At 39.1% G+C, this 24,960-nt stretch overlaps 2 protein-coding genes and 2 long non-coding RNA genes across 9 annotated transcripts in view; 2 read left to right on the plus strand and 2 right to left on the minus strand.

Moving 5' to 3' along the window:
* mgll (monoglyceride lipase) overlaps window positions 1-389 on the minus strand; it is a 43,623-nt gene extending 43,234 nt beyond the window's left edge. The window contains exon 1 of the mRNA XM_071475251.1: window positions 238-389. The gene's annotated coding sequence lies outside the window, so the exon portion shown is untranslated. The remainder of the gene's footprint in view (window positions 1-237) is intronic.
* Window positions 1-6,605, plus strand: LOC139620083 (uncharacterized). The gene is made up of 3 exons (XR_011690737.1): window positions 1-1,629; window positions 1,720-1,818; window positions 5,863-6,605. It is a non-coding gene; the product is annotated as an uncharacterized lncRNA (long non-coding RNA).
* Window positions 1,979-24,753, minus strand: LOC139620074 (solute carrier family 26 member 6). Of its 5 annotated transcripts, none has more exons than XR_011690732.1 (21): window positions 22,918-24,426; window positions 22,495-22,634; window positions 20,907-21,046; window positions 20,585-20,695; window positions 19,728-19,903; window positions 18,344-18,508; window positions 17,721-17,873; window positions 17,523-17,605; window positions 17,259-17,406; window positions 17,062-17,175; window positions 15,679-15,756; window positions 14,885-14,980; window positions 14,517-14,623; window positions 14,302-14,371; window positions 12,895-12,987; window positions 9,412-9,534; window positions 9,019-9,174; window positions 8,511-8,565; window positions 7,159-7,283; window positions 3,436-4,186; window positions 1,979-3,391 (listed from the first exon to the last, which is right to left on the minus strand). XR_011690732.1 is itself a non-coding variant. In XM_071475241.1 (21 exons), exons 3-21 carry the CDS (start codon window positions 22,620-22,622, stop codon window positions 4,163-4,165), a joined length of 2,145 nt encoding a protein of 714 aa, XP_071331342.1. In that variant the 5' UTR covers window positions 22,623-22,634; window positions 22,918-23,080; window positions 24,491-24,753; the 3' UTR covers window positions 1,980-4,162. The 5 variants fall into 5 exon arrangements, 4 of the variants coding, with proteins under 4 accessions (XP_071331342.1, XP_071331341.1, XP_071331343.1 ...); XM_071475241.1 differs by adding an exon at window positions 24,491-24,753 and having other exon boundaries at window positions 1,980-4,186; window positions 22,918-23,080; XM_071475240.1 differs by adding an exon at window positions 24,491-24,753 and having other exon boundaries at window positions 1,980-4,186; window positions 22,918-23,390.
* LOC139620082 (uncharacterized) lies at window positions 14,149-15,482 on the plus strand. Of its 2 annotated transcripts, none has more exons than XR_011690736.1 (3): window positions 14,149-14,276; window positions 14,438-14,636; window positions 14,912-15,482. It is a non-coding gene; the product is annotated as an uncharacterized lncRNA (long non-coding RNA). The 2 variants fall into 2 exon arrangements; XR_011690735.1 differs by having other exon boundaries at window positions 14,172-14,276; window positions 14,519-14,636.
* Window positions 24,754-24,960: the final 207 nt, after the last annotated feature.

Raw genomic sequence — 24,960 nt, forward strand, 5'->3', positions numbered from 1 at the left:
GGTTTATGTACATGGAGAACAAAGATGAATGGACAGAGCCGGGAGGATGCTGCGTGCAGCCCCTGAACGCGCTGCAACACTACGAGTTACACTGATGAAAACCAAAAGATGAAAGACGATTCTGCTGATGCTGCAGATTGAACAGTGTTGTGTTCAAATGCACACAGACCTGAGTCCCGCAGGCTGCGAAATGCAAAAGCGGTTCATGTTAAAAACGCTGTCAGAGAGCGGACTAACCTGCGCGGGAGCGGATGCAGTGAAGTTTCAGCTTCTTCTCGGACTCTCCAACCTCTCTCCTCTCTCCTCTCTCCTTCCTGATGTAGCCTGGATGTCTCTCTCTCTCTCTCTCTCTCTCTTCTTCCCCCTCTCAGATGCTCTGCTGTCGCCACCCGCCAAGAGGAGAATGCAGTGAGCGACGTCTGAAGAGAAACTAAATGAGTGTTCACACACACACATCCCGTCTCTCTCTCTCTCTCTCTCATACACATTACACATCATCCCCAGAGGCGGAGATACAGTTCCTTGTCCCTTGTGTTTAGCCTCATTTACTGCGAAAGCAAAACAAAACTTCCTGGAGATCTCTGACTTCTCTCTTCCACCTAAATGACATATGTCATTGCCTTCCAGAAAGATCGCTCACTCCTCATCCAGCCTGTTTGGTAGCATGCCATTGTTTTCCATTACGCACAGCCATTACAAAAAAAAAAAGAGATGAATGTGACTGTTTTGTGATCTGCCACCTTAAATCATGTGTGGTGAGATTCTGTGCTGCTAAATTAAAGCATGAATCCATTTTTTTGGCCACCTGGGGGCAGTGGAGCAAACTGCAAACACAACACTGACATCAAATGAAGTATTCATCCAGTGAACATTTGGAAATATGTTATGATGAATGCCTTGAGCAGGTTTGTTAGAACAGGATGGTGAGTCACAGCGAATGTAAACAGAACTTTTGTTTGCACAAAAACTGCACAGGGCACCTTCAAGTTGAAGTGGTGAAGTTGTTAGCAAATATTTTTCTACTTACACGTCCATCCAGTGTTTACTCTCCTCTTAGTTTTGTTTCGCTCTCAACCAGCGCCTGAGAAAAACGACTCTCAGGGCTTATCCAGCGATACCAAAAGGTGAAAGGTGAAAACACACAGAGAGAATCATCACTACTGCGTCATCGCTGTGCAAGAGAGGAAGTTCTGAACAAACCCGCCATTTTTAAACAGCCACGCGACTGCTAACAGCTTTTGTTCTTTACTTGTAGTATGACAACCTGGAAAACCACACCACGGTCAGTTCGGGAGGTGCAGAGGTTTCTCTGTTTGCTATCTCTTCCATATGCTCCACTGTTCTCGTCTGTGTCACGCTGAAGATGGCGATGATAGCTTTAGGTGTCGTCGCTACAGTAGTGACGCCACATTGAGGGGGCTGCCCTCTGCAGTGGAAAAAAAAGGACCTGGTACCAAAAACAAGTGCAGTCGAGTTGAATTGGTACCGGTGCGCATGTGTTCACCTGCTGGTCACTGATCTTGTCTCCCACCGGCCATTTGGTGCTGGGTGGGTGCTCAGTGGCTTTGTCAGGTACCTTAAAGTCCTCCAACCTGAGAGAACTCCCTACCCTCAGATACTGTACTCCAGGTAGGCCATGGAAGCATCAGTTTGGTGCGTGGTTACAGATGCAACACTTAAAATTTCTAACCCAACAGGGCTTTAAACCGTTTTTTCCAGCACGGCTATTTTGCGCGCAGCCACTAGAGGTCCATGTCAGGAAAACGTCAGCACAGGTCACCTTGAGTGTTTGAAAAACAGCATGCTGTCGTTCATTTGGTGAGTAGTCTCTAGTCTCTGAGAGAAATGTGACTGTCTAGTTTTCTGGACTGAGTGAATTAATGGACAACAGGAGGATCACTTTGTACCAAAGTACAAAAACTGAATTTTAATGAAAGCCATTTCTGGAAAATCAAATTGCTTCGTTACGGTCCTGTTCCAATCAACAATGACTCATAATACTTGGTTTTAGTTAACAGAGGATTGTTGTTGTCGCGAATCTTTGTGGTGGAGCACAGGAAAGTGAATCTCTTCCCACCTCGCTAAATACTTATGGTCACAACATTAGGGACATTTTCGGTTCATTAGAAATGAGACAAACAGCAAATATGCTACAGAAATCCATTTTTGAATCAGGGTTTTGTTTGTTTGTTTGTATGAGTGACTTAAAACTTTTGGTTTAAGTGTGTACATGTGTTCTGTGAGTGTCTGAGTAAATTCAAACCGTGAGACTGAGCGTCTTTCGCAGAAGCACAGTTGGCCCGTTGTTAATAGAACAGAAGGTTCTGATAAACAGACTGATGGTGACAACTGAGCATCGTTTTAGTAAAACACACCTGGCAGGTTTTGTAAGATTGTCTCTATATATACACTCATTTATATGACACGGGATTAAAACACGTGTGTTTTATGAAGAGGGAACGTCATGTTACATTATCTGTGCTTCAATTACTATAATGAGCATCTTCCACACCAGGCAGAAGAATTAAAAATATCTCAGCTCTGTAGGTAAACAGTGACTGAGCTCGTCTATAGATGTATGAAGTGGAGATTCGCGTCTGAGCGTGAATGAAGCAACCAACCCCGGTCAGATGAGGAAGAAGATCACACTGCATCTATATTTGAAAAATATTTTCAGAGGTATTTGGAAATTTCCTGTTGTTACATCACCAAATTTAAATATTGCCTGTGTTTGGAAAGGAAATGAGCAACAGAAATTATTTGACTGAGCACAATAATATTTTTTATTTTTCATGTAAGTTTATGCATGTTGGTAGAGTTTTATTTTTTAGATTTTCATATATAAACCATAAATACACATATGCAGTTGGTGATTATTAGCGATTAAATGTAATTTAAATTAATTTGTCATTCAAAGTTGGCCAAAAAGAAAAATATCAATACATATTAATATGCTTTAACTATGAGTATTGAAAGTGTGTGTGTGTGTGTGTTGTTTACTGCATGACTGTGTGCTTGTGTTACTGCTTTGATTTGTATCATAGACTGTATATAAAGATGGACATACATCTGTGACATCACCCATAGAGTAGGTTTAAAGCTCAGAGTGGGCTGTGCCACCATCCCCATCTTGGCACTCCCTGACTCCGCCCCTTACTCCTGGCTCATCCAAAAGAGACTTTGGTGTATGCCGGTTTAAAAACTAAGCTCTTGTCAGCATCGTTATCACAGCAGGGCATCTGGGTATCTTGCTCTAGGGCTAACCCAGGGTTAATTCATTTTCTAGCTAATTAGCTAATTAAAAAGCTAAGCTAACAAGCCAGGCATGGTGAGCGCGGACACTGATAGCTCCTGAGTAGTGCTGACATATAAATAAAATACTAGAATATCACTCATTGCAAAAAACGGGAGCGCACTCATCTTCAAGTTCTGTACAACAAGGCAAATTATTTGTCCAATATTTGTGTGAAAAAGGCACCAACACCACAAACAGCAGAGAGGTCACGGTCGCTGACTCGAATTTGCTGAGCAGACAGTCAGCAGCTAAACACCGAGCGGCTAGCCAACTGTGATGACACCCACCTGTCACTCAAAGCAGCCACGCCTTCAATTCTGCATAACTTTAAGTCTTAATAAAACTAAGTCAGTTATATAAAAACCCACCCCCCCAAACATTTGTCATGAAGGGACTAAAGGTGTCTTTTGTACCTGTAGCTGTAAACATGTTTATTTCTGCTGTAAAGTTGGACATTTTAACATGGGAGTCTGTGGGGACTGACTCACTGTTAAAAACAGCCTCGAGTGGTCATTCGATAAAGTGCAGTTTTTGGCATTTCAGTGTTTGCTTCATTTCTCAGCCCTGGATGTTGCTGCTTGATTTGTTCACCAGCTCTGAATGTTATTGTATGACTCCATATGTGTAGCCTGTTCTCATTTATTTGCATTCTGTTGCTTTGTCTTCATTCTTATTTCCACTGTGTTGTTGTGTTAGTTACAATGTGTGTGTGTGTGTGTGTGTGTGTGTGTGTGTGTGTGTGTGCAGATGTGTGTGTCTGTGCTTGAGACAGACAGGAGTGTCAGTTATCACAGACTCAGAGAATAAAACTCTCATACAGAGTGTCTGTCACTTCTTCGTAGTATCCTCCATCTTCCCTCTCAGGACTCAGAATTGTGTCGCTATGGTTCCCTGTGGAAAAAAAAGGACAGAAGAGATCAAGACAAACAAGAACCAAAGAGAAGAAGCAAAAAAGCACCAAGTGGTACAGAGATAGAGAGAGAAAAACACCAGCCCAATTATCAAACTGTGTTCCACATTTTGATTTTCTCTCCCATGGCATGAAAGCCTTGGGGGTTAATGAGGAGGACTGTGAACATGTTGCCTGAAACTCTGGTTCAGCATCCCACAATCTCAGAAACAGTGGTTTATATATTTCTGAGTCAAATTGTTATGAAACTTTGCACCATATGGCCATTTATAGTATATTATTCTGTTGAGCTTCTAAGTGAAAATGCAAATCTAATTACATTCTGTTCCACTGAAATGTTTCTGCAAATCTGTCTGTCTTTAATTTGTGTCAGTAAAGTTTAATGAACTGAATTCAATTGATTCAAAATGAAATTAAACAGAGACACTGCAGCTCAAATGGATTTCATATCAGGATGTAATATATTTGTATATGTGATATACAGTGAGTGTGTGTGTGTGTGTGTGTGTGTGTGTGTGTGTGTGTGTGTGTGTGTGTGTGTGTTCTTATCCATTGCACTGTTCCCTTGACCATGCTCCTGTTGCCTTCCACTCTCTTACCTCCTCTGTATTTTTGTGTCCCCTTGTGTAATGACGTGCCTGTGTGTGTGTGTGTGTGTGTGTGTGTGTGTGAGTCAGTATGTCAATGACTGTATTTGTATGTGAACTCCCTGTTTTGTCTATGAAAAAGCTTCGCTGCTGTAAACTGTATTTCATGGACCAGTGCCATGTCTTTGTGCTTTGTTAGATTTCTATCTATGGAAGCAGAAACATAGTCATGCACCCAACTAAATACTAAAACAGAACAGGCAGAAACAAAAGCACACTTGCTGAACAATATGCAGATATGCATGCAAATACAGGTGTATAAATTAACACAGACACACACACTCACCATGTGTGAAGGCAGAGAGTAATTTGCCTTCAGACATAGACTGATGGTGTCTGCTGGGGTGAGAACTATCTCTGATGCATATGAAATACAAAATGCTCTTTAGGTATTTAGTGTGTTTAGCTGTACTGTATTTGTTTGCATCAAAATACATTAAAATAACCAAAAATATTAATATATCATCTACATATAATTTTGTGTTTTACTGTCATACTGTAAATACCACTCCCACCCACATGCACTGTGTGCAGTCAATTTGCAGTCCAGATCACACTGCAGATTAGAGATCAATGGGCCAGTCAAGAAACAACATTTTAATCATTGTCCATTAAGATGAGCATAAAATACACACTACAGGCTGCTGAGTGAGCTCAATCATTCATGCTGCCTGCAGACCTTGGAGAGGTTGGCTGCTGCAGTTTGGTTACGTTACGTAACTCTAAGTGTCTGTTAGTGTTAATAATTTGGAATTCATTACTTTTATAGTGTCCAGGTTATTTCTTATCTCTGCTACTGTCATAATGTAATGTACAAGTTGGTAGATTTTTGTTTATATACTGTGAAAATAACATACATGTAGCATTGACCCAATTATCACAGTAAGTGAAGTAAAAACACTCATTGATTTCATAAGTTATCAGCTTTATAAAGCCTGCTGCTGATAATGATGCATACTGTTTAATCTTTTTTAATCAACACGGGGGTGTCATGTCCATGTGCCCTGCAGTGCCCAGCAGGCCTGAAAGATGTGCAACACTCAAGACTGGAAAACTAGAAATACCTGAAATACTTGGAACAGTCAGAGGTCCGCACCCAGTGTGGAATGGAAAAATAACACTTGAACACCCCAGGACTGTAACAGGCCAACTGGAAGAATGTGATGCTAATGTTGCGACTTCCACAGTTTTACATACATAAAGTTTTAAAGAGAGATCTATTTTGAGTTTGAGGGAGGACTGCAGTTAAAATAAAGTATAATTAAAATAACAATAATAAAAAAAATAAAATTACTGAGCTTAAGATTGTTAATTGTAAATATGAAGCTGCAGCCAAGAGACAGGTCAGCTGAGCTTTGCACAAAGACTGGGGGCAAAGGGTAACAGCTAGCCTGGCTTTGTACAAATGTAACAAAATCCTACAAACAAAACCTGTAAAACTTGCTCACAATCAACATGTTACATCTTGTTTGTTGAATTTTTACAAGGACCGAAGCATGAAAGTCTTTTAGCCTGTCTGCATAAATTTGCTGAGCAGTCTGTTTTCAGTCTTTATGCTAAGCTAAACTAATCATCTCGTGGCTTCAGGGTCATATGTAACGGACAGATGCAAGAGTGGTTTCAATCTTCTTATGTAACTCTTGGCAATTTTTTTATTTTATTTTATTATTTTTTTTATTGTTTCTCCTTGTCACCTTTCTTATGTGATTGTCCTTTCCTTATGTGTTTATCAGTCATCTGTGAAGCACTTTGAACTGCACTAACCTGTATGAAAAGTGCTCTACAAATAAAGTTTGATTGATTGATTGATTGATAAAGGTAATGAACAAATTTTCAAGTTAGGTTGAGCCCTTTAGAAGTTATTAATTACACATAGCAAAAGCCTTATAGTGCAATGTTTTGTTCCTTATTATTATTATTACATAATGTCATATACAATACTATACAATATACAGTATGTATTATATATATAATATTAATATTATTACAACAACAAATGATCCAAACATGAAAGCACTCTGATTTAGCCTCTGAATGGCACATTGTCCATGATCATAAATATTCAGTGCATATTTCTAATAATAGTCATAACCCTGTAATTTAGAATTACAAAGGAGACCACTGTGTTACTGTGTGGAGTAACATTTAGATTTAGATCACATATGTGAGTCCTCACATACTTTGTTCCTCTGTTTTGTATCCAAATGCATTGTGATGCACGATGTGATCAGATATGTGTGTGTTTGAGTGCATGTGTGAGTGCATATATATATATATATATATATATATATATATATATATATCACCTTATCTTGGTCTTCGTTTGTAGACTGAAAGTGCAAAACAGCATCATGGATGGTGGAGAAGAGACAGGACTTTGTCACTTTGTCATTGAAGAAACCTCCAGTCTGCAGGTTGTCCACCACACCAGCTGAAGAGAGAGAGACAGAAAGACAGGGAATACTGTAATAACAATGGCAGAGCTGTGCATGAAAAATTGTGGGATGATAGGAAGAGAAAATGAGTGTGTGAGTCTAAAAAAGACAAGGAATGTAATGAAAAGGGAGAGAGAAACTGAGGAGGAAAAGTGTAACATCTGAAGAACTAAAGGAGAAATAAAATGGACCAAAAGTAAATAAGAGATAAAAAGACAGAGAGAGAGGATGGGAGGAGTAGTCCTTGTGTAAACTGCCCCCCCTTATTATTCCTGGCTATATAAATATTCTTAGTCCCTTTGCGAGACTAGACACACATGATAAACTATTTTCCTCATTACAGGCTATTATAGACGATCCGGTACGGGTTAATTAGAGCTGCTAATTGTCTGAAATAAACTGGATGGCTCCTGGTGGTGTGGTTGGAAGAATTTTTTCCCTGGGGACGCACGTTTGTTTTTTCCCATCCACCAAGTCAGGCCTAAAGTTGTGGGCTATTATGTAAAAATAAACACAGAGAAGCAGATGCTTTATTACAGTAAAACACAACCGTCCCACTAGACTTTTATGTATTTTTTTTTTATGTATTTTTTCCTTAAGATTTGATCTTCTCATGGCCCACTATTGCATATCATGCCAGACTTGGAAAACCTGGAGTAGTGTTTTCTGGAAAACCAGCTGAATAACCTCCATCACAGAAACGTTACAATAACACCAGAAAACAGAAAAAATAACATCCAGTGTTGTTGAAAGAATTCAAATTGTGTGTGTCTAAGCGGCCGGGGAACGTGGCTGTAAAAATACATCCACATATGTGTTACAGTATGTAGGACAAAAAAAGTAGTGGGATTTCAGATGGACTCCAGGTCACTAACTTTTACGATGGAATAAGTTCTACTTGAATGGATTTAAAACTTATTATCTAATGGATCTGATAATAGACATTCAAATGGGGTTTTAAATCATATTGAAGAGAATTAATTTTACAAAAAAACGCTGCTTTATTCACAGTGATACACAGAAGGAAGATCTATAATCATACGAATAGTAAACAGAAGAATGTTGGTTCCCAAGAGGTAAAAATATTAGGGCTGACAGCGATGGTCAACCCAGTTTTTTTCTGAGAGTTTGAAAGTTTGACCTACCAATCCACACAGCAGCTCAGCTTTTCCTTTTCAATTTAATTCTGTTTTAATCTATTCCAGTGATGAAAATGGACTCACTTTGGCAGCCGGTGAGGACCACCTCTATGCCAGTCTCTCCATAGTCCCTCCGGATCTGAAGCAAACACACAAGCACAGAGCAAAGGTCAGACTGGGGATCATTTAATTAGTCTGACAATTCAGTTTATAGTAATTGAAAGCCTGAGGAGCTAAATGATAAGGGGAGGGACAGAGGGATGAATGGAGTAGAGGTTCTAGTTGTTGTAAGAGAAAAGCAGAGTTACAAAAGCTGGTTAAAGAGGGAGAAAGAGCAGTGTCAGAAATCTTGTATTTGCCTTCTTCTCCTACAGGGTCAGTTTCTAACTTTGGGAGAAGTTTGATTATTAGCTATCAACTGTCTGCCTTTTTGTTCCAAACATTTCTTTAAAAGAGGTGTTTTAGATGAAGAATGCTGAATTTTTGCCCTTCCTTTTGTCAAAAGATGCAAATTCTTAACACTGGATGTACAAATTATTAAACCTTGAAGTATAAAATGAACTGTATTATATAAAATAAACTGTGTTCATACATTTCGTAGGGTCTTGACTCCCACAGTATCCAGGAAGTTGACAGGGCTAAGGTCAAGGATGATGACTCTTGGGAGCGAGGGGTCACGCTCAGCATCCACCTCAATGACAGCAATGTCCTCCTCCTCCTCCTCCCTCACCTCCTCTGGCTCCTCCCTCTGGACAGGAGGAGACATGACATGACAGAAAATGACAGATGATTGAAGGTGTTTGCAGGTCCAGGAAGTCAAAACATTTATATAAATGTGACAATTGCACTTAGAATGTGTTAAGATTTTGAACAAGCTCAGCAGGTTCTCAGTAAGTTAGAAAACCAGAGAAACAACCATCTAATGTAAAAGAAATAAAAACATCCTTTTGCATCCAGTAACCATCATGCATCTGGTCTCCCTCACCGTATCTTCTGTGTTCCTCTTGGCCTCCTTCCTGGCTTTCTTGGCATTTTTCTTCTCATGCCTCTTCCGTTTGGCCTCTAGTTTCTTCTTTGCTGAGAGGATCTTGGTAATGTCAACACCAGACTAAAAGAAACAGCAAAAGCAAGTCTATGTTCAAGCTAATGCAAGTTAGAAAAATGAACAAACAATCAGTTAAAAAAATCAGTTATTCAATTATTACCAAAGATTTTTCCCAGTAAAGATGTAAAATGTTGTATGAATCACTACAGTTGGATTAAGTGACAGGTGACATGTCTAGTTAGGTGAAAATGATTACAGCTCTTGCTGTTAAGTTATAATAAGTCAGTACTGTGAGGTTAAGCTCAGCACAGTGATTGTCTAAGCCAGTTCAGCCTGTTCAGTCCAGCTAAACTTCCACATCACAAGAATAAACAGAAACCAACAGAGCTGGTGTGGCAGGTAACAGCCTGAGAAAGTAATGTCATGCTTCTCCATACAACGGTGTGAGGCACCACCAGGCATTACTGGAAAGTCATTTTCAGTCTTACTCGCTCATGAAGCTTGGTGCTGTGGCTGCAGGGTTCTGGTATAAAAATGAAAGGAAATGAACCATGAAAGTGTGTTTTCCTGCCTTCCACAACGACAAAAACACAAGTTAACAAGTTGTCAATACTCACTCACTTTTGTTGAAGTGTCAGAAAAGATTGGTTTGTTGGCCCAACTTTATTTATTTATTTCATTTTTTAATGTTAATAACTTGTATTTGTAACAACTTGTAATACTGTCTTGATGTAACTTTGGAAGATATTCACTTGTGTTGTCTCACTCAGGTGAAGCCTCTTATCAACTTCAGATAAACCTCTGCTTTTCTACATTGTTATATGGAAGGAGGACTGAGGATTTGTCCCCTTTGACCTCTATTGAAATCACCTAAGGATCTTTTAATTACAGCAATAAAAAAAAATGTTTAAATGTACATAAGAGCACCTGACTATTGTTTTAGGGCAAATCTGAAAAATTGTGAACCTATGCTTTATGACAAGAAGACAAAAAAGTTTTTTCTCTTGGGATCAGCAAAGACAGAAGGCATCATTAAAATATACTAATAGAATAATATTATTATTAATATTCTCTGTTTCTGTTTAGCTGTGACAAGGAGATGTGCAGTAGAGAGATAATTGGCTACTGAAAGTCTGTGCCTCCATAACAGGTGACTTACACTGAACCAAACAACAACCAAACCCTGCACAGAAGCAAGTAACTTTGGTGGCTCAGTTAAGAACAAACATGACCTACAGACTGAAGCTGTGGTCGAAAAGTCTTTTTTGCTTAGGAAGGTTCCTCACTGAGTCAAGTAGAGCTGCCATGATGAAAGCTGGTAGAATTCTGTAAATGATAAGGAAAGGAGCTACAGTGTTTCCTATCTTATCTCCTTTAGCATAGGAAACACTGGACTTTCCTTTACGAAAGGAAAGGAGAAAGGGCCATCCCACAATTCCTTGCTGCACCAACATTTAAAAAGACGCACCATTGTTATTTTACCACGGCAGACCCACGTAAATGTAGAAAAGATCCAAAATGTCTGAAAATCTCTGTATGATCAACTGAGTTCCAAAATCATAAATACAGAGTTCTTCTCTTTCAAATCTGTCCAGTGAGGAGTCAATATCATCATCATGACAAAATATTATATACATAAATGTTGTTTCACTAAAATCCCCTCTCATGCCCATGTCAGGAAACTCTGTCTACTTATGTCTGAATATAATTTATTCTGATCCCTTGCCCAGTTCCTTTTTTTTTTTTAATTATTAGTTTAATAGCCAAATTTTCTGTACCTGTGTATTCCTTTCAGATTTCAATCCTTTTGCTTAGTTTTTGTAGTTAGGAAAGGAGAATTTATCATCCATGTGTTATAAATAAAGTTGTTTTTTTTTAAAAGCCTAGTGTTAGAGCAGTTGGGTTCTCTCTGAGTTCTTCACATCTTTCCTTGACCTCATGACGTTCTTAAATAAAGTAAATAAAAAGATTAAAAAATACTTTATTGATCCTCAGGGAAAATCAAATATAATAATTTCTTATCATTATAAATAATAATTTTCAATCGAGGTCAGGGAAAAGTGATGAGTAAAGGAGATTATTCAGACTTCAACTGCAGCCTAAAAATTCTAACAGCTTCAGATAAATCAGGAATTTGATCAGTAACCATGTTACTGCACCTGACTCTGAACTCTTATTGAAGAGTTGCAAAAGAAGCAATGGGTCATTTAAACATCCCATTTGTATTTAAACAATCTTCACATAAACTAGTTATTATACAAAGTGTGAAAATACCATATGCAATGAGCGAGGACTGATGAGCAACCAGGAAGTGAAAATGCCCAGAAAGTTTGTCGTGATCATAAGTCATCAACAGCCAATCAGATTTTCATTTGTTTGTTTGTTTTTCTGATTCTTCCTCCTTGAATGAAATGTCTGCCTGGCAATGGCAAAGTGGATCAGAATTTGATTACAGCCATTCTCCATTCTCCTTCTGAGTTTGCAGGACATTTTAACTCATCAAGACAATGTAATAGTGCGATATGAGCATTCATGAAAAAACATTTGCCTCAATTCTGCTCTTGCTGCACGATGATTACAGCACTTAACGTCTCCTTCCACAAGTGCAAACCGTCAGCTTAGGCGCTGCCAGAGAGAACAAGCAGTAAGTGATCCAAAATTTTCCCCTGCACCTTTCACTATTCGAGTCGCCTGCAGATCCAAAAGTTACCAGATTTTTTCTAGTTGCAGTTTCTCACTTTGGGAACGAACCCACAGCCTGTGCCAGCTCTGTGAAAGCTTATCTGTGCATCAAACATTAAAAACAAAAGCGCGACCCTGTGGCTCTGACATGCTGACATTGAAATGAATGAGACGTTCCATTATCCCTCCATTCAGTCTCGGCTTCTCCCCCTCGCTCCCATCTTTTGTCTTCTTTTTTCCATCTCCCCTCAATCTGTCTTCCCATTTACCCCAAAGAGACTTGACAGAAGAGGAGGAGGAAGAAGGGAGGGGGGGTTAAACAAAAGTTGAAGAGAAGAAAGGAGGAGAGAAAATGGTGGGATGACATTTGAACAATATCTGTCACAGTCGAAATGTGTGAATTGTTGAAAGGTTGGGTCAGCTATTAGTGTGTCAGAAATAATGTTTGTAAGAGAGGAGTTAATTGCATGGAAATTGTTGGTGGAGTTTCTCTTTTCTTTTTGTGTTTCTGTGTGTGTTTGTGTGTAGCTGTGTTATATTGTATGTTCATAAAAAGCTTGTCACATCATAGACTTGAGGCTGTAGTTGCTGCTAAAGGTGCTTCAAGGTTAGAGTCAGGGTTGAGGTTTGAGGTTAGGCGTATAGTTGTGATGGTTAAGGTTAAGGTGTGTGTGTGTGTGTGTGTGTGTGTGTGTGTGTGTGTGTGTGTGTGTGTGTGTGTGTGTGTGTGTGTGTCCTCACCTTATCCCCCAGGGCATCTTGATACATTTCAGCATTGGCAAAGTAGAGGGTGGCAGAGGAACGGAAGATCAAAATCCCTGGCACCTGGCTCACCTGAAATCAATCAGTCAGTTAACGAGTTAATCAATTAAACATGCAAATAAATCACCACAGTTACCATACCAACAGATGTTCATGACAACACAGCAACACAACATGTCAAGTCATCTGAGAGGAAAGTAGCATGGAGCAAAAATAATGGCGTCTTACAGTCTACAGCCAAACTAGCAGCTCTGTGAGGTTGTACTTAACTGTTAATAACATCATGCTAACATGCTCACAATGACTAGTGATATCTTACAGGTATTTAGTTATAAACCAATGTACTTAAAAATTCAAATTTGGACCTGAGGATGGCGCTACACAGGAAGTTATGGGGATTAATTCAGAGGGAAACATGTCGACATCATGGTGGTGGAAACATCACGATCACCAAAATCATCAGGACACAGCATGTATTAAAGCGTTGTGGCAGTTAATCTCGTAGGTGTTGAGATATTTGTCCTGCTTAAATGTGTAACCATCTTGTTGAGAGTGTTCTGCCTGCCTTTCACACACTGTCCTGGGTTCACAGTACACTGACTGTAAAAAAAACTATAAAAGCGAAATGCTGGTAGGTATGAACAAAGAGATACACACCAGTTGTACGTGGGTGAAGTTTGCCTCTAAGGCTTTCTGGCAGAAAGGCAACATGACCAAGTGTTTTTGTTGCCTAAATGCCAAAGTCTGACTGAAAACTGAAAATAAAAATGCAGAAAAAAACTGAAAGAAATAAGTTAACAAAGTCATAAACTAAAGCAGGACTCTGTACTGTGGACTAATTTACAAACACTGTTTTCAAATTACAGACTGGGGAGAAATACATTTTTTTTTATTAAGTCTTCAGTTATGTATTCTGTTCATTCCACTCATTTAAATGCAATAATGTATCCCAGGTTTTCCTGTGTGATATTTCAAAAAAGACACTACCAACAGTAACACTTTTGGTGAAGTCTTACTGTCAAGTTTTGCTTCTCCCTTTCTCCTTTTCTCTTTTGAAATTAACTTATTTTACTTTTACAACTTCAGAATTTTGTTAAATATTTGTTAAAGTCGTGCACAGCTACAATTATTTGTTCTGTAAGTATGTGTGGGAACATACAGTGCCTGACATTTGACTGTAATCAATACTGAAGTTTAGGATGTACTTTAGTAGGATTAAGACTCTACAATGGGATCAGCTGTTGCCAAAGTTTTAAATAAAAACAAACCGAGTGTTCACCTCGAAGACTCAACAGATACTGATTTAATTCACTTACAGACATTATGGCCATGTCTAGACCGATGCTCGCTCCTGTTTTGAGGTAATATAAGTATATTGTGTCGTACCTGATTGTAGTCCTCCTGTGGCTTGTAGATGTCAGTGCCTGGGACCTGCCCTAACAGGGAGTATTTAGGCCTGGAAAACACACAAAACCAAGACCTGTAATTAGTATTCCTGTGATTTGTAATACTTTGTGCTTAGGTGTGGTCTGAAAGTGGAGCGATCTAGTTAATTGTCAGGTGTGGTGACTGATAGCTAGCCCATGGCGACGTATTCCTACAGCTGTGTCCTGAAGATGACGGTGAGCATGGAGAAAGCGATGGCTGCAGCCAGCCCCAGGTCAGGGTTCAACAGCACGGTGAGGATGAAGGTGGCCACCCAGACAACCTGAAGAAAAACAGTGAGTGATGAGTAAAGTAGCCATGGGTAGTAAAACAAGTTTACACTGAGCCTTTAATGTGGTGAAAATACCGTGAGGATTTAGGTGACATGACCTGTTCTGTGGCGCAACAAACTTTCAATTTACGACAACTAATTATAAGAATCTTCAAAAAGTTTGTGAAGCACTGTGATTTAAGATAATGTTTAAATCAGGTACATGATACCAAACTGTTACTGAATCTTCCCAAAGTGTTACCTCTCGCTCACCATGTCTATTCTGTTGCTTCTCCACAGTGCAGGGATGTCCATGAACTGCTTCATCATCCCGTGGAGGTTGACGAAGATGATGGCAGCCAGCACTGCCTACAAAGTCAAATATAAAACAGTTCTTATGGAGCGATCCAGGTTTGATTCTGGAAACATGACAATAAGTTTGTTTGTCTGAAATAAACCTTTCATTAGGTTTTTAGAAGTTCTGTTTCAAGTTCAGTAGCCTGTTAACAAACGGGTAAGAGTCTTAAAAACTAATATACAGTGTTGTGAAATCATAAGCTTCATACCATAACTGTGGTTAACAGCTGCTAAACATTTTTTCAGCTGAATGACTTTAGATTAATTTATTGCTTTTGGTGCTTCAATTATTTGGTTTTAAAAGTAGCAAATATATGAGGCGACCTGATAGCCCAGTGGTTAGGGCACATAACACATGAGCGGATGCTCTTAGCAGGTTAGTGCCAGTTCAACTCCCGACCAGCCCGACTCTTTCCTGCATGTCATTCCCCCTCTCTCTGCCCCTTTCCTGTCACTCTCTACTGTCCTGTCGAATAAAGGCAAAAAATACCCCCCAAAAAAGCCAATATATGTCTGAAGCTGATGAAATATCTGTTGCCGTTAAGGTGGTCTTCTAATTTTGCAGTCACATTCACACTCAGACTTGAACTCATGTGTGTGCTTATGCTTGTGCACAGATGTGAGCACAAGCAAATACCTAAACACACGCACACACACACGCACACGTGCACGCACACACACACACACACACACACACACACACAGAGTACCTTGGGCAGCTGTTCAAAGAGACCACCGATCCAAAGCACGATGAAAAGGATAACTATTGCTGATAGAGCGCCAGCAACCTGCAGAGAGGGAAGATAGAGGCGCGATGAATGGAAATCAGGAGAGAGCTCAGAGGAAGAGAGTTAAAGAAAAACTACAGAAAAGACTAATGACACAGTGGTTATCAGTATGAATTGGTACATGATTATAAGTGGAGTCAAAGCAGTTAAAGCAGTCTCTCCTCTCCTCTCCTCTCCTCTCTTCTCCTCTCCTCTCTAATGGGCTTTAGCTGATTAATGGTGTTGTCAGACTAAATTGGTTTAGCCTTTCAGCGAATCTGTGTTTGTGTAGGTGGAGTTCGACAATGTGAGTGAAAATCGATTCCCTAAGTGTTTTTTAATGATGCCACTTATCAGAGTAACGTTAATTATATTCACTCAGTTTAACCTTTAAAATCGCCCTGGTTTGTAGCTACAGGCAGAGTAAAGTGTCGGGATGAAAATACTAATGTGAAAAATGATCTAATGAAACATGTCATGTTTAAAAAAAATACCAAGCATGAAAACCAATAAGCAGTTTTCTAAATGGTGTTAAAATGTTTTTCAGTTGTGTGGAATAAGCCACAGGCAACAAATATCATAAAGGCTAAATAAAGATTATCCATGGTTTAGAAATTGACCATTACAATGGTGTATAATATAATGGGTACTTTGAATTGGCCTAATAGCAGCCTGTTATTGTACCTAATAAGACTAAGTAAAACATTTTAAGGTCTAATATTAAGAGCTAAAATTCATTAAACTAATGTATATTTTTTTTTTCCTCAATTTTCATCACTAGAGAGTTCATCCAATTAACAAAAACTTCTCACTTACCTCTGGTGCTATCTACACACAGGATTTAAGCTGTTTTGGTTTCATTTGGTGTAGATATATCCACGCCAACAGAACGGAAGTGAAAGAAATTGAAAAACAACTCGGTTCTATGGATAATCCACAGAACTTGTTGTCAGCACTTAAAAAAAAAAATTATTTCCTCAGTTGACTGTAATTTCTAAGAAGATAACAGTCCATCGTCAAGTGTTTTTAATGATGCAACTTAACTCAGATGGTCTGAGCCAGTGTGACAGTACCACACATACTGAAGTAATTTGTCTGAGCTAAAGCTAAATTCATGGATAAGGTGTGAGGGAGATTTTCTGGAGCTGAACCTTTAAAGGTCAAATAATCTACTAATTCTCTGAAAGCAGCACTGCTTTGCACACAGATTTGTATAAAAATGCACTCTGCACATTTATCTAAATCTGCTCCCACAGAAAGGTGAGAGTTCACCTCTAAAATCTTGCTCCAGGGCACTTCAGCAGAATAACAAGCCCTGATACTGACCTGAGTCTTCCCTCCTGTGCTCTCCTGAACCATGGTGCGAGACATGGAGCAGCTGATAGCGAAACACTGGAAGATTCCTCCGATGGAGTTACTCAGACCCAGGGCGATTAATTCCTGAACCATGTAAAAACACACTATTTATACACAGTAAACTATAAACATCAGTTCATCCTTGTATCTATCGTTCACCTCCCTACCTGGTTGCTGTCCACCTTGTATCCATATTTCAGGGCGAAGATTCGTCCCAGTGAGATGGCAATGCCATAGCCAACCACAGACAGAGCGAAGGCGTCGCCTATCACCTGACCAAACAGTGAGGCAGTTGGGAGAACAGGTGGCTGGAGACTGGTAGACAGAAACCAAGTAGAATACACTAGTCATTACAAACACTTCATGTTACATATGTGGAAACATACACCTCTGTATGTTCGCTGTGGGCTGTGTTATGTTGTGTCTCTCACCCTGAGGGAATAATGCCCACCACATCCACTCCATAGCTCTCCCTTAAGTTAACTTGCCAAGAGACAAGTGTAGCAATAACGACCTGGAGGAGCAAATATAAGAGATATATTAGTGGGTGTGTGTATGTTTATCTTTGTAAGAAACTAACTTTTCACAGAATATATTATAAGTGCATATCTGTGTTCCTGGATACTTACAGCAAGCAGCTCCACAGGTATGGGAACAGGTAGTATTTTACTCAAGAATGCATTGAGCTCCTTAGCGAGGATGAGGCCGACTATGGCAACAATACTGACCACAAGAGTACCGATGTTTGTCTGTGGAATGAGGTAACACACCTCTATCACAGTCTGGAAAGAGAGACAGAGCAGGATTGTTGGTTAAATGCTTGTATGGAGAAGGCATGAGAGGAAAAGGCTGTAAAATTTCCTACATGAAAACACAAAGCTGATTTTAGATTCTTGTCTGAGAGGACTGTCTGCTCTACCGGATGTAATTATAAGGCAGAGGCAATTTGTCTCAACAGTGGTGTCACTCGTGTTGTGGTGCTTTTATGTTGCATGCATATAAGAGGTTCAACAAGGGTGACTGAGGAGGGGGACTGGAAGAGTGTTTGTTAAAAGCAAACATGAGAGAGTATGACTGTGTTTTCCAGCAGAAGATGCTTGAAAAGGTTTGTCAGCATCAGACAAAAGAAGCAGTTTGAAGATATTACCTTTGGATTTCAGAGCGTATAATAGGTCATTTTTATTATTCTTCTTTGTGAAATCAAAATTTGTAAAAGCAACGTGTTAATGACTGTGGCTTTGTTCTTCCTTACATATATCAATGACAGAGGTCCGCTGTGTCTTTCAGGAGTGATGCCAAAGGTATATTTGAGCTGGGACACGATGACGTGGATGGCGGCTCCTGTGGTGTAACCTCGGACCAGAGGCTCAGACAGGTAAGTCACCACGAAACCAAACTGGACCAGACCCAGCAGGATCTACATACATAACACAGATTGAGAAACATAAGGATTATCACAGTAGCCGTACACTCATAGCTCCAAATCTAAGGAATATTTGTTTTAATGACCAGGAAAACAATTAATATTTAACATTCTGGAGTTTCTAATGTTTCAGCCAGTGGAGGTTGGATGCCTCTGACTTCATCATGAGTATTGTATTGATCTACATGAGCCTTTCTCAAAGAGTGGTACAAGTGACCCCCGGTGCTCTGCAAGTAAGGGCAATACAAAGTTAGTTTATTTGCTGATGAGTTACTACTCTATTTAGCTAATGCAAACACTTTGCTATAGGGATGTTTTGATTTTGGTTGTGTGGTACAAGTCAAGTCTATTCTCGCTCTTGAGTCCGACCTCCAGGCCACTTGATTTTGACACACCGTTACCTCAGTGACTTTTTGACCTTCTCACAGAGATGGTTTTGACTCAGACTCTTCTGTCTTTCTCAAAGACTGATACAAGCGACCGCTGGTGGTAAATTTGGTAAAATATCATGTTTTAAATTTTGTGTTTCTCAAACTGTCTGAGAGTGACAACAAAGCCTAGTAGTAAGTACTGTATATATGTTGTTTTCAATATTAATGTCAATATAAACTCATATGTAAATTCAAACATTATTTGAACTTTTACAGTGTTGTTGGAGTTCACTGTAACGGCCGTGTCTACTCACGTAGCTTCGCCACTCTACAGTTTATGTTTTACGATTTACACCAAAAATGATCAGCGTGACATTTGAAAGGGAACGTGGATGAAGCTCGCAGTCAGCTCAGCCTGACCTGAGATTGTGCTAAATTTCATCAGTTATCACAATTGCCACAATTGTAGCCCTGTTGGTTTTGTTGGTTCACAGCAGAACTATGTGAGCCATCATAAATAATTACACACAATTTTACCTTGTAGCTTGAGTAGATATAGGCTGTTCAAGTGATCAATTACTTCTAGAAACTGATCCTTCAAATACTAAAAGTGTTTGTTGACATGTACGTGTTGGCTTCAAAGAGCTACATAAGCTTCAAGTGTTTGAACAGTATTTTATTTTATTCATGGATGTTTGCCCTGTTAGCAGCAGATGGCTCTCAGAGGTGATGTCTGCTGTGTGCCCATCCAAAAAAGGTATCACAACTACTACAGAGCAGATTGCCATAAATTAATACAAATTATATCAACACCAAAGTATCCAGTTAACTCTAATATTTACCTGAAATATTCCAGATACGAAGGTGACCGCTGCAGCCACTCGCACCCTCTCTGCATCCCGGGAGATGGTGTCAACTATACTGGAGTTGGTCACATTGTCCCATATCATAAAGTTTGAGTCTGGGGCTAATCGTTCAGTCACACCTCCTATCATCACACTCATCACTGCATATGTTCCTGGAGAAGAGAGACAGAGATGTAAACACATATTTCTCCTGGCCTTAAAACAACATGTTGGATATTCTGAGAGACATTTCCTTTGATCCCACCTTTGTCCTGAAACCCAGTTTTTACATCAACTTTTTTACCTCTGATGGTAAAATGATGTTTTTATGCTGAGTAATAATAATTGAAACAGGAATAGAAAATGGGTAAAATACTTTCAGAATCAGCAGCTTCTCCCACTTTGTATCCCTATTACATTCAGAATTTGATTTTAAAAAAGTTATAAGGTTTTTATCTCATGTAGACAGGGAGATGCTGCCGCCAGTCAAATCAGATCAGGCCACACTCACACAGTCTGTAAGGAGAAGATTATAGATGAGGTGGTTTTGAGTGTTTCAACGCTTAAAAAATAATAATAATGGGATTTTTTTTCCAATTCTAAATAAGTTCTTATTTACTCATGAATACAAAAAAATTATAGAGCGACTGATCAGATTTTCAGGTGCTTTAAAAACAAGCGCATCAATGGACAGACTTCTAGTGATCATTAGAAGGGAATAAATTATGCTAAACTGTATGTCTACAATATGCTTAAAGCCAGAACCTTGCAGATTAGAGGGGCCTGAAGGTAGATTAAGTCCCACTTGTTAAACTGAGCCAGTGTGCAGATGCAGCGTGTCTTTAAATACAAACCGAGCGAGATGTGCTTGGATGTGCCGAAGATGAAGTAGATGAGGACGGGGTAGAAGGACGAGTAAAGGCCAAACACTGGAGGAACAGATGCCAGCAAGGCATAAGCCATACCTGCAGGGATAAGGCAGGATGAATATGATTTGTTTTAACTGGAGAGAGCTTTAGTACAGAAGACATTGCTTTACAGGATAAAGTATTGGGGAAACATCAGAGCAATGCAAATACTGCTATTTCAGATGGATTGAAATCAACATCCCCTCCTTTATCTCTTCTATCCCTCCACCCCTCACTGTATCTCTATCTTCTGAATGTCCATCCTCACCCTGCGGCAGCTGCATGATCCCCACACTGATTCCAGAGATCAGGTCACCCAGGGCGTTGTCTCTGATGGAGTAACGAGGCAGCCATGATACAACAGGAATACTACCCAGCAGGCAGTTCTTCAACCGGGGACCAGAGCACCTGAGTTTGTGTGTCGGAGTGAGAGACAGAGAGAAAGAGGAGACAGAAAAAATAATAATAATAAAAAAATAGCTGTAGGGAAAAATGTTTATAGCAAGTTTCATTTCTGTACATGTAAGGTCCTTATTGGGTTTCAAAGAATTTCAAATTAAGTGATTTAAGAAAAGGGATGGGTTCTTTTTTTTATTTCTGATGTATATAGCTTCTCATAAAACTATTTAGATTTGTCATTAATAACTATTTATACAACTAAATCTAATGTTTTACTTTTTTAGAGATAACGTTTGTTATTGTTTGTTAGAGTTGTGTCTAAAATCATAAGCTTTCTTTCGTAATTAGCTGAGCAGCTTTTTTATGTTTTTTGTTTAGTTTCCTTTAAATAAAAAAAGCTCCAGGAAAAGCTCCAATACAGCTGTACACAATATTTTATAGAAGTAGTTAATTCTGTCCAAAAACAAATCCCACTCTCCCACAAACAGTTTACCTAGCAACTATTCCTTTAACGCCAAAGCCAGGTAGAGTGTGACAGACCTTCTGATTTCAGATCTATTCATTTGATAAAATGTGACAAAATAAATAAATAAATGGAAACCACAAAAGATTAGCAAAAATTTACTTACCAAATATTATCCATCACAATCATACTGGATTTATACAAAACATAGATTTAAAACCAATTCTAGAACATGTTTACCGTTACTACAGTTTGCAAAGAAGTATGCAGATTTAACACTAATGGTAAACTTGAATTGTCTTATCTGTATAAAGTGCCGGAGGTTTTGTGACAGGCACTTACTTTATTTGCTGATGAGTTACTACTCTATTTAACTAATGCAAACACTTTGCTGTAGGGATATGCTTTGGTATTGGTGGTACGGTACAAGTCAAGTCTATTCTCGTTCTCGCTTTTGAGACACCTTTTGCCAACTACAGTTAATAAGTGATCTTATATATCAACTGTATCCTTATTTTTGTTCAAGCTCAACAAAATATTGAAGGCGATACTTGTGTTAATCATGTATTTGTCACCACACTTCGCATTTCGGAGCCAAATCCTCATATAATCATTAAACAACTCATTTGGAAAAGCATGACACACTGCTTTTGGTTATGGACGTGGTCTTTGCCCTTTTTTGTAGCTCCGATTTGTCTCTCATTATATTTAACTCATTTTATGACATTATGAAAATACTTTAATTTACTTCACTGTCAAGTGACTGCATGTACTGTATGTTTGTGAATGTGTGTGTATGTTGGAAACAGGTGAAAAATGTGTTCTGAGAGTAGCTGGTTGTTAGATTATGAACAATGACAGCACAGGATTGAGTGTAATTGCTGAACTGTTTGTGTTTTGATATAACAAGAATATATACAAGACAGAAAATGTCTGAAAATGTAAGAGAGAGATTACTTGAGGTGCACAGCAGATTAGATGTAGGGAACGTTACCTCAGTGACTTTTTGACCTTCTCACACAGAGATGGTTTTGAGTCAGACTTTTCTGCAATCTCATCCACAGCTTCTTCATCCAGGATCTTCCTGTGGACGCTGTAGCCCATCCGTCTCCTCTCCTCCATTGCTTACACTCGCTGTATCATAAACAAAAAGGGGAAAACTTGCTTCTTCGCTTCCAAACACTGAGTTTGTCTCGGCAGAAAATTGGTTCCTCATGTTTTCCAAACATGATTGCAAAAATACAGCTATCATGTTTTAAACACTGTTTCAATTTAGTTAGAAAAGACTTCAAAATATGTAATACAAAACTAAACAAAGCTGAAGAAAAAAATAACTTCATGTTTCATTTTAATTCAAGATCATCTGTGGTTTATCTCCACATGGGAGCAAAGGTCTGAAACTTTTGATAATAATTACCTTGTGTGTTCCAGCTGTATCAAAAAAAAGTTTTTTATTCCAAACTCCGAAGGTTTTTAGGGTTTACAAAAATCCAAGAACCCGGTGAAGCCCTGACATTAACTATGCAGGTAAGTGTGATGTAATGTCTTGTCCTCTCTTCTGACGTCTTTTATCTGTTTTTCTGGTTGAGAGGAAACAGATCAAACTGAGTCTTTCTCACTGAGTCTCTCTAAACTTAAAAAACAGTTCCCTCAGTCATAAGATGACACATCTCTCTTCATTAAGTATTAATCCTGCACATGTGCAGCGGTCCCTGGGCTTCAAACTGAACCTGCTGTAGAGGTTTCTATCAGATCCAAGTGGTTCCAAGTGGTACCGAACAAAAGGCTGTCCTTTCTTCTGCAGTAGTTGCAGCCAACAGATTAAGGTAAGGTTTAATTTTCAGATCCAACACAGAGAGGATTCTCTGCTCCAGCATTGTACTCTCAGACCTTGAAGAGAAATCTAGATAAGACAAGTGCACATTGTTGTGAAGGGAAAGGGCAAAGTACCAGACTGCACAGAACGTGTTGCTGGAAACAGAAGGGATAGAAGTTAGAGATGTCATGCGTTTTGCGCTTGCTTTATCATTTACAGAGTGACTTAGTTCACCTTGTAGTTACTGTCATAGCTTTATAATTGATACTACCAATCCCGTTTTGCCTTTGAAAAAAATTGTGTAAGATAAAGCTAGTTTGACTTACAGGAAGATACAGCGGCTATACGTACACAAAGGAAATTGAACAAATGAGATTACAAAAGAATATTAACATGACTGCAGTGATGTATTCACTTTGCAGACAGAGCCTTAGGTCTGTTTTATCTGTGTGTTTTATGTGTCATCTTGTATGATTAGATTAGTCAGCCATTTCTGCCTGAGTTGTTCTCGTTAATTAATGATTACACAACAGGAGAGTGAATTGGAGGTCTGCTTAATCACTGGCAGAACAGATACAGATACTGGTTAACTAAGCATGACAAACAAAATGGTTTCTGGAGGGCACAGTGTGCTTCAAAGATCTAACTTTCTTTATCAACTCGTCTTGTTTCCTGAGCGTCCTCATTACAAAAGCAGCTACTATTTTCACTGATGCACTGTAGCTTTGACTCACCACGTTGTTCTGATGTAGAGACCCCATCATTCACAGTCAATTCATACTCATCTGAAATGCCTCTTTTCAGCTGTTAATAAATTACTGGTGACTAAGGCTGCGGCTTTTTTGAAAAATCTGTTTGATTTGTCCAACAACAGTCCAAAGCCCAAAGACATTAAGTTTACAATGACACAACTCTGAGGAAGCAATAAATCTCTGAACATGATAAGCTGATTATGTGTGGCATTTTTTTCAATGAATTACTTAAAAGTGATTCTTCAGAGTAGCTTAATCTCAGAGGATCTGATCAAAACCTGCCTGTAGCCAAACTACTGGCCAATCAGACCACTGGATTAATAGAGTCATCATTCTTACAGGATCCTAATTGGACAGAATTGTTGAGTTTACAATAAAGTGATAATATGTACAAAAGAAGGACATATTTGTTGCCTACTTACAAACTCAAAAACTCTCTTGGTGGTTTCAGTCACAGCTAAAGACCTATCTTCAAAACTGCCCAGTGGATCGTCGGCTCCCCACTTCCAAACCTGAGTGAGATCAACTCAAGCTGCCTTCACAAATGAGCCACTACCATCACGAGAAACACTCCCAGTTCACCACCCTCCCCCCCCCCCCGGGGAGGCAAACAAACAGCTGCAAACAAACAGGTTAAGAAAAAGCTTTTTTCCTCAAGCTATGGACAAGCTGCTGCGCCCGTGCCCCCCTCACCCATCCCCGCAAACAGCTCCTCATGTGCAATAAAATGATTATGCACAATAATGGACAATTTTTAAAGTACTTTATAAGACTACTTATTCTATGAATATTTATAGTGTATATCTATACAATCTATTTATTATGACAATCTATTTTATACTTATTTATCCCTAGGCATTTTTAAACAACTCTAGGGAGTGGATTGCTGAAA

Source organism: Trachinotus anak, unplaced genomic scaffold, assembly GCF_046630095.1.
Source record: "Trachinotus anak isolate AG129_WGS33_773 ecotype Australia unplaced genomic scaffold, CSIRO_AGI_Tana_v1 ptg000004l, whole genome shotgun sequence".
Taxonomy (NCBI): Eukaryota; Metazoa; Chordata; class Actinopteri; order Carangiformes; family Carangidae; genus Trachinotus; species Trachinotus anak.